The sequence below is a fragment of the Podarcis vaucheri genome (assembly GCF_965113315.1).
Source record: "Podarcis vaucheri genome assembly, chromosome: 8".
In the NCBI taxonomy this organism is placed as follows: Eukaryota; Metazoa; Chordata; class Lepidosauria; order Squamata; family Lacertidae; genus Podarcis; species Podarcis vaucheri.
In genome coordinates, this window is record NC_138766.1 from 15,014,431 (window position 1) to 15,027,657 (window position 13,227).

The 13,227-nt window shown below is 44.9% G+C and overlaps 1 protein-coding gene across 7 annotated transcripts in view; it reads right to left on the reverse strand.

Annotated features, from left to right (window-relative positions):
- TRIO (trio Rho guanine nucleotide exchange factor) overlaps nucleotides 1-13,227 on the reverse strand; it is a 281,042-nt gene that overhangs the window by 194,459 nt on the left and 73,356 nt on the right. For all 7 annotated transcript variants that reach the window (XM_082234103.1, XM_082234106.1, XM_082234105.1 and 4 more), the window contains exons 2-4: nucleotides 10,977-11,051; nucleotides 4,034-4,148; nucleotides 151-343 (exon numbers count right to left, since the gene is read on the reverse strand). In XM_082234103.1, the coding sequence (XP_082090229.1) occupies nucleotides 151-343; nucleotides 4,034-4,148; nucleotides 10,977-11,051 (383 nt within the window). The remainder of the gene's footprint in view (nucleotides 1-150; nucleotides 344-4,033; nucleotides 4,149-10,976; nucleotides 11,052-13,227) is intronic.

Here is a 13,227-nt window from a genome sequence, read left to right on the forward strand (position 1 = left end):
TTTCTGCTCCGTAAGTTTCCTCAGCAACGTTGAAATGGAAGGCTTTAATGTACCAAATGAAAGTTCTACAACATTTCCCAAAACACTGTTCAAATGGCGGGTTTCCCTGCAGCACTTTGGGCACCCAACATTGGTTATTGAGAAGTTTACCTCAAATTCAAACTTGGAGCTGCCGAAGTTAGTCCGCTGTTTCTGCCAAAAGTTGTCTGGCTTGATTATCAGTGCAACATGAATGCAACAGGGAAAGGATTCCTGCAAGATCTTCAAAAGTGGCTTAATAGAGTCCCATTTAGATCCACGCATATCTACAATAACGGTGAAACCTCGTTTACATACTTCTTCACTAGAAAGCAAACAAGACAACAGTTAATAGAGGCAGGAATGGTCCCCAGGCGCCAACCTGGCTGCTCTGCCTGCCAATTCTATTCTCGTCCCCATCCGTCAACTCAGTGGGAGCTTCACCTGTAGAAGGGGGACATCTCACCGGAATTTTACACAACCTGGTAGGATTAAGCACTAGTGCATGGCCAACCCTAGATGAATGAACATTTTACACATACTAAATGTACATCACCCAGGCAACCAGATGCCAAGATGTCTCGTGCATCTCCTCAAACATTCAGGCACACACTCTCCTCCCTCTTTCTGCAGAACATCTGAACATCTGCAACAGGTATTCACAGCTGGATGGCCATCTGTCTTGGATGCTTTAGTTTAGATTCCAGCATCACAGGTGGTTGGACTAGATGACCATTGGGCTACCTTCGAACTCTACGATTCTATGACTCTACGACTCCCCAGGCACCTGCCTGGTTTACCTTTATTATTGGAGTGCCCCTGCACTAGTGGATAAAGCACAACATAGGTTTCAGCAAAAATTTAACAGTTCATTTAAAACTCAGCACAGAAGCAACCGTAGCGTCACAGAGCCAGATATCAGTGAGACAATAGTTCTGTTTTGTTACGATGTCCTCTAATTTAAACACTTCCTACATAGTCTAACAAGGACCTATTGACTTCAGAATGTTGATGACACTTAGCCTAGGGAGATTCAGAAAACAAAAAACCAATTGTCTGTTGATGGACTGTCCTAGTTCCTTGAAAACCTATTTATCTCTCCTCTGGGATTGCGAGGGCTGAAAATACACTGCAACGTTTCGTCCCCTAGGCCAGGGTGACAGCACTCATATTCCCCACACTCCCCAATAAAAATACGCTGGGGTACCACTAAGTATGTGCGCAGCCAACGAGGTCTTGCTTTCTCGTGCCTTCCTCCCTCTGCATCACCCCTCCATGTGATATTGGTTGGGTGAAGAATTCGGGAGAAAGAGGCATCCATGCAAGCTGTTTGTTTCACAAGACCTTCCACAGACTTTTGCTACTGCTTCAACTCTCTCAGCCATCTGCTAGGGGACCTTGGCTTCGTGGTGGATGTTTCTCCTTTAAAGATCAGTCAGGGCAGAGCTGCAAAGCAACTACTCTATTCAGAACTTAAAAATGGAAACTGCAATGCCGGTGGTCAAGAAAAGAGGTTTAAGGACTCTCTCAAGGCAAATCTAATGTAGCATAAACACTGACAACTGAGAAACACTGGCCTGTGAGCGCTCCAGTTGGAGAACAGCTTTTACCAAAGGTGTCACAGGCTTTGAGGACGCTCAAACTCAGGACGAAAGGGAGAAACGTGCTAAGAGGAAGGCACGCTTGGCAAATCCTCACCTTGATCAACTCCTGCCCAGAAACCTATGTCCCCACTGTGGAAGGACGTGTGGATCCAGAATTGGCCTCCACAGTCACTTATGGACTTACGGTTAAGACTGTGTTCATGGAAGACAATCTTACTCTGCTATGAGGGATCGCCAAAGAAGCAGCAGCAATGTTAATGCTCTACTTTTTAGCTTAAACTTCAGACGTGCACAGGCGGAGGGGTGGGTTGTATCCAGCGCAGGGGTTTCCACTAGTCTAGCAGGGCTTCCCCCTCTCACTTTCTTATCCCAGTGCCCTGCTAATCCTGTTCTGAATTTCCCCTCCAGCCCTCAAGAGCAGATTCAGGGGGTGGGGGGGCAGAGGGGAAGGAGGCAGGGTGGTCTGGTTGTGCAAGTGGACCTCATCCTGTGTATGCAACAATTTGTGGGTTAAACCACAGAGCCTAGGACTTGCTGATTGGAAGGTTGGCGGTTCAAATCCCTGCAATGGGGTGAGCTCCCGTTGCTCGGTCCTTGCTCCTGCCAACCTAGCAGTTCGAAAGCACGTCAAAGTGCAAGTAGATAAATAGGTACCGCTCCAGTGGGAAGGTAAACGGCATTTCTGTGCGCTGCTCTGGTTCACCAGAAGCGGCTTAGTCATGCTGGCCACATGACCCGGAAGCTGTACACCGGCTCCCTCGGCCAATAAAGCGAGAGGAGTGCCGCAACCGCAGAGTCGGTCACTACTGGACCTAATGGTCAGGGATCCCTTTACTTTTACCTTTACCTACTGGATCAGGCCAATGGCCCCTCTAGTCTAGCATCCTATTCTTCAAGGAGCTGGCCTAATCCTATGAATCTCCCTAACCCTGTTTTAAAGCCATCCAGGTTAGCAGCTATCAGCTGCCTCCAAATGAGTGGCTAAGGCCGCTGCCCAAGTTTCCAATGCTGACAAAAACTACTCTCTAATGTTCGTCAGCCATCCCACAATGCTCCCTTCCTTCACGAAGGTGCCTTGCTGACTTGCCCATTGTCCAAACAACCTACTTAAGTGGCAAAAGAAAAAACAAAGAGCTGTGTACTTGACTACTCGAGTCAAATGCTACCAGTGCCTAAATTCAGCCTGGCATTCGGTCCACGCCGAGTCTTTTGGAAAGCTCTGAAGCCCTACAATTCATAACCAGATACAGTAAGGCCAGCTGGCCCTAAGGAGGAAATTTACACTTCACTCAATATTATTCTGACCGACTGAAGGAGAGGCAGCCAGCTCAGATGTGAGCTATTTCTGGGTTGAAGAGCAGTCTTGCAGAGTCATGTTCAGTACCATTTATAAGGTGCAAACTTTACTCTGGAATTAATAGTCGGTTCAACGAAATGTCCTCCCCCTGTGAAACTGGCACTTTTAAAAAAGAAGCAGCAGCAGCAGCAGCAGCTTCGGCCTAGTGTGAACCAGGAAAAACATCTTTTAAGTCTTGCCACTTTGCCAAAGCACCTCAATTGGCCAAAGTCACAAATAACTCTCAACAAGGCTGGTCCTCAAGAAGCTACGGTTCGCAAAAAGCCACTTTCTCCCTTGTTCCTTGGAACACTGGTTTCTTCCTTTGCCAAAAAGCTCATAAATTCGGAATAGCTTATAAATCCACAGAATCAAGTGGTAAAGCTCTTCCCGGACTCTGCCACTTCAGGCAGCAGGTGTAGGTTGTACAGTCCAAGGCTAACACACACACACACACACACATTCCCACCCCCAGGAAAAATTACGTCAAAGAGATGACTAGGGTGAACCCTTTCCCTGACATGCTGTTTTCAATTTGTCTGTAAATGTGGAATAGTGTACATATGTATGCACAGAGACAAGTGCCCCACAACCACAAACCCGCTGCAGGAAGTGGTACAGTCCAGGGATAGGTTTGTTTTAATCATCTGAGTTTATCACCAGTTGCATAAACTGGTCTTGCAACCTGAAAAACACTAGCAAATGCAGCAATAGTGATTCAGACTTTGGCTTCATGCCACAATTCACTTTGCACTCCTGGTTAAGGGCAATCCTCTTGGAATAATGCATTTGCTGTTGTTGTCGTCGTTAATTGCAGCCCCGATCATTCAGGGCGAGATTGGTGCAGAAAAACAACCTTACTCCAACTTTATGGCGATCTGCTTCTTCTTTGAGAGCATTCTGAATTCTCCAGAGAAGCATGCCTGGTTGCTGAGTTACATCTCCTTAAACAACTGGAAGGTTAGAGGAACATGAACTTGATATGAACCCACACAGGACTCCCTTTTAAACTGTTTTGACACAGCGAAGCAAAGTAGCGCAGCTTCAAATCATAATACAGGGAAGATGCCCTTACCTAGGAATACAAGCTAGGTATGAAATGAGCCTCCTAAGGTCCTCTTGTCGTATTCTATCATGGTTGCTGCGAGCTGGAAATGTTAGAATGGGGCCTCCGCGCTTATCTCTTCCACCTGAAAAAGAAACATATTGAGTGCCAACTGCAGGCTACGGTGCGCATTGGCGATAAGAGATTTTGCCCAGGGGAGGGCTGAAATCTGACAGTACGCATTTGAGAAGACAGCACGGGATTCTACACATGTTCATTTCTACAAGCGTGGCTTTGGCTCAATAAAAAGATGTTGCCAATATGTTTTAAGATCTTGCTGAAAACAAACACACACACCACCAGGGGACAAGCAGTTTACAAAAGGTCTTGCTTTCAGGTCTACAAGACATGCTGGAAGTAAATATTTAATATTTATCTGATCACATTGGCATTCCAGCCTTTGTCCCAGGACTCAAGATCAGCATTCACAGAGCAACCCTTTGTTAATTCCCCAAACAACCCAGAACATTTATTTTGTGCTTTATTTTATTGCATTTGTATCTGGCCTTCCTTCCATCATGGAACCAAAGGCAGTGTAGATGTGATTCTCAGACAGTGAACCATCCAGCCATGGATCAGACTAAAATTTGCTTAGTTTTTAGCAAGGTGGTGGCCTCATGTGCCTTCAAACCGTACCCTGGGACCTTGTACCAATAAGCTTGGAAGGTGAAATGGAGATTTGAACCCAGATCTTCCACTCCCAATGCCAACACTATCTATTGCTCACACCTGTGAGCTGCAGGTCAGCACGGAGACTGACCTGCAGTAAAGTTGATTCTTCATTTAAGGAAACAGAATACAAAAAAACCTATTGCAAACAGATGCCAGAACTGACAATCCAGCCTCCCACTTCCCCCTAAGTCTCCTCCCTGTCAGGCCGTTTTCCCTGCAGTCTTAAAACTCCTTCTGCTCATCGTTCTGCTACATGCAAAAGTCTCCAAGTTCCCAGAGACAAGAGGGAAGCGGAGCGGAATACAGTAGGACTGGCAGGCTCTTGTGAATTTGTTGCAGCCTCAGCCCCTTCCTCCTCCTCAGCTACCTGTCCTACATCTGCAGTGTTTTCTGCCTCTTCTTCCTCTCTCTCACTCGAGCCTGTTACTTGTTCAGCATCCAGCCATTCTGCCCCCGCTTCCATCCTCTGATCTGTGTTCCCGTATCCCACCGTGTCCTCTTCTGAAGCTTCCCTAGGGTGGCTCCTCCTACACTTCCTCATTGTCCAGCCAGTCCCTGACCACACCCCTCTGTTGCTCCTCCCATCCCCACTGCCCAGTCTCGACGGCAAGCTAACTGGGAGTCTATAAACCACTTTGCACACTTACACTGATAGATACAATTACTGGTACTCCTAATAACACTCTACAATGCCTCTCATACCACTTGGAAAGGCCGAGAACAGAAAGCTACTCATTGGAGCAACATGACCACTACAAAAACATGCAGACCAGGATTGTTCTTCGAAGCCAGAAAACCAACAACCCTATCCCTACTTCCAAGGACTTTATAGAGAAGGCTGCACGGAGTTCCCAGTTAGTCTTCCATGCAGACACTGGCCAGATCCTGGAAACCTTAGCTTCACAGCAGCAACTATATCATGTGCCTTCTGCATCCATTACTGGGGCTCTTGAAGGCTACGAGAGATAGAAGCTGAGGCATTTGCAAAAGACAGCAAAACACTGAGCCGCAATGAACACATGGCGGAGTCAGCTGCATGCACAGTGTGCGAAACGATACGGAGCCAGGACTGGCTATGACCTCATCAGACGTTCCTTCATCTCCTACCTCGGCCCCCTTTTGAGAAAGGACAAAGGACATGTGCCAAACCTGACATGGAAAGTCTGTGGCCACTGCTGTGACTATTTCCTTGACGTCCAGGGGACTATTTGCATTCCTGGTGATGCTGCGTGCTTAACTTAAGATCCAATTGTGGGGAAGTAGAGGCATCCATCACGAACATCAGTATTACTATACCACTTAAAACAGAGGCTGGCAAGGTTTACCTCGCCTGGGCTGGTTCACTCCAGCGGAGATCCCTCCCTGGGCCGGATCACGCGCACATGATTTTCGGCGTCCGCGTAGACGCAGTTTTCAGCATCTGCGCATGCACAATTTTCAGTGCCGTGGAAGCAAGTCACTGAGCTGGTTTAGCGCAGCGGGCGGGGACTCGCCGAGTGGCTGGCTCGGTTTGGGGGCGGCTCGGGGGTTGGTTAAATGACTCCCATGGGCCCTAGGTTGCCAACCCCTGACTTAAAAGGAATGCCAGAAGACATTTTTTGTTGGACTTACTGCAGTGGAGCAAAGGTACAAAAAGCAATCTCATCAGTTTCAACTCCTCCCATAACTGCGCAACTTTACCTGTTTTTATTATCTCCCCCAGGACAATTTTCCAGCTCACTCTAGTTAAATTGGCCAATCAATTACGGAACAACCATGCTATTTGTAGAGATCTGCCATGGAGACTCACCCACTACTTTAGCCTTTCGAAACCAAATGAAGGCCTGGTTATTCAACACAGCAGTTTGTGGACTTTGGTGCCAGTGCGGAGGTTTATTTCAGCTGGTTTCTTAACCACCTGCCTTGCTTTTTAGTACCTATATCCAGAACTGCTTTCATTTGTAACCTGCTCAGGAGTTGTATTTGCAATGAAAAGCTCATAATAAATGTTTTAAATTAAACAAACATATCTATAAAGTTACACAGCCTTTTTTAAAAAAGGGGGGAAGGTATTTTTCTTTTTTATTTTAACGCTATTGCAAAATTATAATCTCCAGGAATGTGGGCTTGGCGGGGGCAGAAAAGGAATGTGCAACAGTTAATGAACCCAAACCCAATAAGATATTGATCTCTCTCCAGCACTAATCTTTGACAGTCATCTCTGATTAGGATCCACACATTTCTGGAGTACAGTAAACCAAGAAAAAATGGTGTCACCCAGTTTTACACACAGGGCAACAACAGCTCTGCCCTGAAACACAACAGCAAGAACCCACTGGGGTCTCCAGGGGTCATGTAGAAGCCCAGATTAGATGGGTGCTCAGTTATTCCAGCTTTACTGCCAAAACTAAAGATATTCCAACACAGGAGAGAGACATTGTCAATAGATACCAACACTTACCGGGGTTAAAGCATTGTTGGACTCATATTATGAGGCACTACCAGGATAACAAAGCGAAACTTTAAATTTCCAAAGTCTAACTACCCATCTACTCCACGTTGCTCCGTTAACTTGGCTTAGCAGAGAAAGACTTACACCTAGGGCGAGATGAGCTTAGTCAACTCTCCCGGATGAGAAAACACAGTCTTGTTTAACCAAGAACAATGAACGAGAGAACCACAGAACTGCAGCCCAAGAAACAAAAAGAGAAAAATGGTTCTAGCTCCATATACTTTCACCGGCTGACATACAAAGCAGGTAGGCTGCCTCTTACGCAGCTACAGAAGATCCCTAGCAAAAGGCAGGCATTTTGATTAAGAAATCGAGGCCCATCTTGGTGAAAGATGTAACATGGAATCTAGGGTGCATATCTTCTGCTAACCATAGACCAAACTACCCCAACTAAAGCCTAGGCTGTACAGTCATATCTGGGACCCTGAACGCCTTGGGAGTTGGACGTTTTGGCTTCCGACTGTCGCAAACCCAGAAGTGAGTGTTCCGGTCTGCAAACATTCTTTGGAACCCGAACATCCAATGTGGTCCTGCAGCCAATCGGAAGTCACACCTTGGTTTCCGAATGTTTTAGAAGTCGAATGGATTTCGGGAACGGATTTCATTCGACTTCTGAGGTACAACTATCTCTCTCTCTCTGTGTGTGTGTGTAGGTTGATTTGAGAGCTCAGTTTGATTTGGGAATAGTTCCCTGCTATAAGACTGACTGATTGACTGACTGACTTATTTATAGAGAAATTTCTATCTCACACTTCGAGGGCACATACAAGTCTAGGCTTGTCCTAACCAACACACAAGCAGTGCCTGGAGTAAAACAAAGGTCAAAAAAAATGGCCACCTTCACTTTTAGAAATTAAGAAAGACGGAACCATATTCCTAACACTCAAAATGTCTACAGATCGGATACGCCACTGCCAGCCCCAAACTTGGCTGAGGGGTACAGAGCTAACTTTGACCATGTAGCACTCTGAAGGTTCTGAGCTCCCCCCAAGTACAGCTATGGGGTTGGGAGGGAGTGTGCATCTTGACTTACGGCGTCAGGGCTTTTCTGGGCTCCTGCGCAACCGTCAGAAATCTTCTCTATTGTTTCACCTCCACTAAAAGGCGGTAACTCATGTCGGGGCCATTGCTCACGGTGGCAGAACATGCAACACGTGACCCTTACTAACCTTAGGCACCATGAGCTAAGTGTCAAGCAGAAATAAAGCACTTATTTCCATAAAAAGAGCTGCGAAGAAAGGGAGGAAACCAAGACTCAATGAATACTACATGAAATATTATCAGTCCCCTTTCCTGAGCTATCGTTCAGTTTCTGCTTCTTCATATTTGTTCTATTTATCATGGATTTCTAGGACTCCTCTTGTCTCAGGCCTTTGGCTATTAACACAATCTATGTCCTTTTAAATTGTGTGTGTGGCAGGGTGTTACTGGTTTTGTTACTTTGTTGTGCATTATTGAGTTTTTATATTGTAAACCACCCTGCCATTCTCAGATGAAGGGCAGTAATAATAATAATAATAATAATAATAATAATAATAATAATAATATACAACCGAAGGCTTGCCCAGACTGAAACAAACTTCTCTACCCTTTCATATGTCATAGTCCAACATTTTTCAGTTTTTAGGGGAAAGGGGGGGTTCCCTATTTTTTTTGCACACACCCCCCTTCAAAAAAGGAGCTTCATGTCTCTAATCAGAATAATTATCCTCATAACTCAGATTTGGAATTTTCCTAAGGCTACTTATGGCTAAGATGAGATTCAAATCAGAGATTTCCGAGTTTGAAAAGCATTATACAGAGCTAAATGTTTTCCTATGAGCACAATAACACAACTATATAAGCAGCATTCGCATTTATTTTTTGTTGGGATGCGTCAAAGGGGAGGGTGCTGTTTTGAGCCCAGCGAGTGGGTTTTTCAAGCAAATCTGGGCTGCGGCGATAGGACAGAGTTAAAACCCTTTTTTTTTGCATTCTGCAATTTCACACCGCTAAACCAAACAGAGCTGGGAGGCAGAACACATCCTTTTAAGTAGTCAGTTGCTTAGGGATTGTGGGCGAAAAGACTGCTCCACGATAATCCCAACAGCTTTTAAAGTGTTTAAACTTGAAAGAATGTCACAGACGTAGTCTATTTAACAGCCGCAAACCATTAAAGCACATTGCGTGCTGCTCTCTGGAAAGCTACCTAGCGACGTATGGGGCCGTAGAAAGCTCATTTCAATGTTTAGGGTCCAATTCTTTCACCAACTGGCTTTCAGTTCCCGCTCTTCCAGAGATTTAGAAACTAGCTGGTTTTGAAATGCCGTAACAGCTTCAGGCACACGTGGGTGGCGCTGTGGTCTAAACCACTGAACCTTGCTGATCAGAAGGTCGGCAGTTCGAATCCCCGCAAAAGGGTGAGTTCCCGTTGCTGTCCCAGCTCCTGCCAACCTAGCAGTTCGAAAGCATGCCAGTGCAAGTAGATAAATAGGTACCGATCCAGCAGGAAGGTAAACGGCTTTTCCGTGCACTCTGGTTTCCATCACGGTGTCCTGTTGTACCAGAAGCAGTTTAGTCATGCTGGCCACATGACCCAGAAAGCTCTCTGTGGACAAACGCCAGCTCCCTCAGCCTGAAAGCGAGATGAGCGCTGCAACCCCATAGTCACCTTTGACTGGACTTAACCGTCCAGGGGTCCTTAACCTTTCGTTTTTTTTAACCAGTAAGGCAAACCCATCAGAAACTGTTTAGGATATCTCACCTGGCTCTTGGATTAATAAGCCCAAGACAACAAATGAATACAGAGACTGTCCTATTAACCTCTCTTAAAAAGAGAACATTCAGAGCAATAAAGAACAATTTATTACATTTACACGCCACTTTTCCTCTAAGGAGCTCAAGATGGTGTTTCCCCAAAGGGTTAGGCTGAGATACCCAAACTAGCCCTGGGTCACCCAGTGGTTGAATGGGGAGTCGAACCCTGGTCTCCCAGGTTCCAGTCTAAAACTCTAATGGTTACCCCAAATGGCCATCCTCAGAGGTAGCACGATGGAGTATATATATCAGGAGAAACAAAAAATATATACCCTATTTTACGTTAAAATTCCTGGGCAATTTTATGCAGGAGTGATCCACTCTTATATGAGTATTTGGAATGCACCCCCTAACTCAAAACAAAGAAACACAAATAATATTTGTTAGATAAATAAATTTGAAAACAGGACAACACTTCTAAAGATATGAAGTTGTTTGAACTGATTATACAGTGGAACTTCGGTTTTTGAACATTTCAGAAGTCAAACAATTCAGAAAAATGAATGCTGAAAACCCGGAGGTAATTGCTTCCATTTTCGAACGCGCCTCGGAAGTCGAATGACTTCTGAGGCGCGTTTCTCCATTTTTTCAATGGATTCTGCCGACCGCCCACTGATCCTTGGGTTTTCAAATGGATTACATTTTGAATAGATTATGTTTGAAAACTGAGGTTCCGATGTATACAAATTAAACACTTCTGTTATTTACATGGAAAGGAGAAAGACTTGAGAAAAACCTGGTTAAGTTTTTCTTCAAAGCATCTTATATTTCATTTTGCCGCCAACACCTCATTCATGTCCTAGACTGCAAGCCCAATGCACGCTCCCATGCAGGTAAATTCAACTGACCCAACTGAGCCTGACTGCTGAGTAAAAATCGACAACATTGTGTTGCTGGTGAGCACTGAATAAATATCCATGAAATACAGATTGTACACAAAATGCATCTCCTTACCTGACAGGTATGCAACTTTCTCCTTCAAGATTGGCAGGACTTCCATAGCTTTCATTTCATCATTTTTACGAAATCCTGAAGAAATAAATAAAATGGAGGTTACTTGGCTTTAAGATCAATATGCGTTTCCCAGAAGAGAACTGAGCTATACATATTCAACAAAGACAAAAGTTTCTGGGACTATAGCATTTCATGGTATAGCTTTTTTTATGGATTGTACCATTTCATATTACACTGCGGAGAGCGAAGAAGACTGCTTATTGGACAGTTCCCCATGAAAAACTCTACCCTATCCAATGCAGCTGTAGTAAAACAGCAGCCCTAAAATCAGATTTTAAAAAAACAGCTTAGTTTAAATGTCACCCACATGCAATACAAGCCTACTCTTAACAACTGCAGTTATAAAATCTTAAATCTGAGTCCATTATCCTCTCACATATATTTCAAAGCCCATAAGAGAACATAAACAGGTCCAAAACATGAGCCGAGAGGTCAAGCACTAGAAGTATGACACAATAAGTATTGCCATGTATTTATCATTGTGCTGCAAATATTTAGGCTGCAATCCAAAAACACACTTAATAGGAACTAAACACCAATGAAGACAGTGTGACATTTTTCAAGGTAAGCTGCAAAATTGTTATTTATTATTATAATTACATTTATTAATTGCCTTCTAAATCACCTTCTCAATGCAATTTACAGGTAAGATAAGTAATAACAGTTAAAACACAAGTATATTTAAAGCAAGACTAAAACCCTAGCAAGTAGACACTAGTGGTAAAAACTTTTATCCAGTTGGGTAAGCTTATCAGAACAAAATGTCTTCAACTGTTTCCAGAAAATGCAGATAGTTGATTAAAATCATTATCCAAAACAACGTGGACATTTTATTTTTCATGACAGGCACAGTTAACCAACAGCCTTTTCTCATGCAAACTTTCGGTCCTTTAGTCTGCGAGTAAGTGATCTTGCTTAGTGTCCTTAGATACCTATAGAATGGCGAAACACAACCTCTTAATCTCCCATTTACTTCCCTAAACAAACAGTGCTGGTTATGACTGGCAGGATAAACTAAAGCCAGGGAAGGCGAGGAGAGTGCAATCCCACCGCCCTCAATCTTCCGTTGTGTGATTTGCTTTTTAAAACCTCTGCTTGCTTGTTAATTTGTTTGGTGTTAAGGTTGTACAGTTCATCTCTTTTGTAAGCTGCCTTGTGCATGTCATGATCCTGGAAGATGACTCCCTTTTCTTCAAGGAATGAAACTAAGGACTAATGTCAGAAGGGGAACTGCATGCGGGGCAATCCCCTGATGATGATGATGATGATGAATTATTTAGACCCCTCCCATCTGGCCGGGCCTCCCCAGTCACTCTGGGCAGCTCCCAATGGAATATTAAAAACACAATAAAACATCAAACATTAAAAACTTCCCTAAACAGAGCTGTCTTCAGATGTCTTCTAAAAGTCAGGTACAGTGGTACCCCTAGTTGCAGACTTAATCTGCTTTGGGGTGCCATTCGCACCCTGAAAAGTCTGCAACTAGAGCGCCTCTTCCGTGCGCGTGCGTGGCGCGACAGAGCGCTTCTGTGCATGTGCGTGTGGCAAACCCGGAATTAAACTTCCGGGCTTGCCGCATTCATAAGATGAAAGTCTGTAACAAGAGCGGAACACAACTAGAGGTACCACTGTAGTTGTTTATTTCCTTGACATCTGATGGGAGGGCGTTCCACAGGGCGGGCGCCACTACCAAGAAGGCCCTCTGCCTGGTTCCCTGTAACCTCACTTCTCACAGGGAGGGAACATCCAGAAGGCCCTCAGAGCTGAACCTGTGTCCGGGCTGAGCGATGGGGGTGGAAACACTCCTTCAGGTATACTGGGCCGAGGCTGTTTAGGGCTTTAAAGGTCAGCACCAACACTTTGAATTGTGCTTGGAAATATACTGGGATCTTTCAGGACCAGTGTTATATGATCTGCGATATGAGCCTATGATATTAGCGCACCCCTCTGGCTCAAGGATGTCATACTGACGTCCTCAGAGGACTCCATCTCAGAAGCCCAACTGCCACTGGGATCTCCCTCGCTCTGTTAACATACATGACTGCTGGAGCAAGCTGGACTCCTCTAACTGAAGAGACACCTTTCAGCAAAGGTGGAGCTAGCAACAAGGAGAGGACTGCTCCTCTGTCAAAGCATCAAAGCTCGGTTGTCTTATAGCTGTCAGCCTGAGCCCTGCACAAGGCCTCACCTA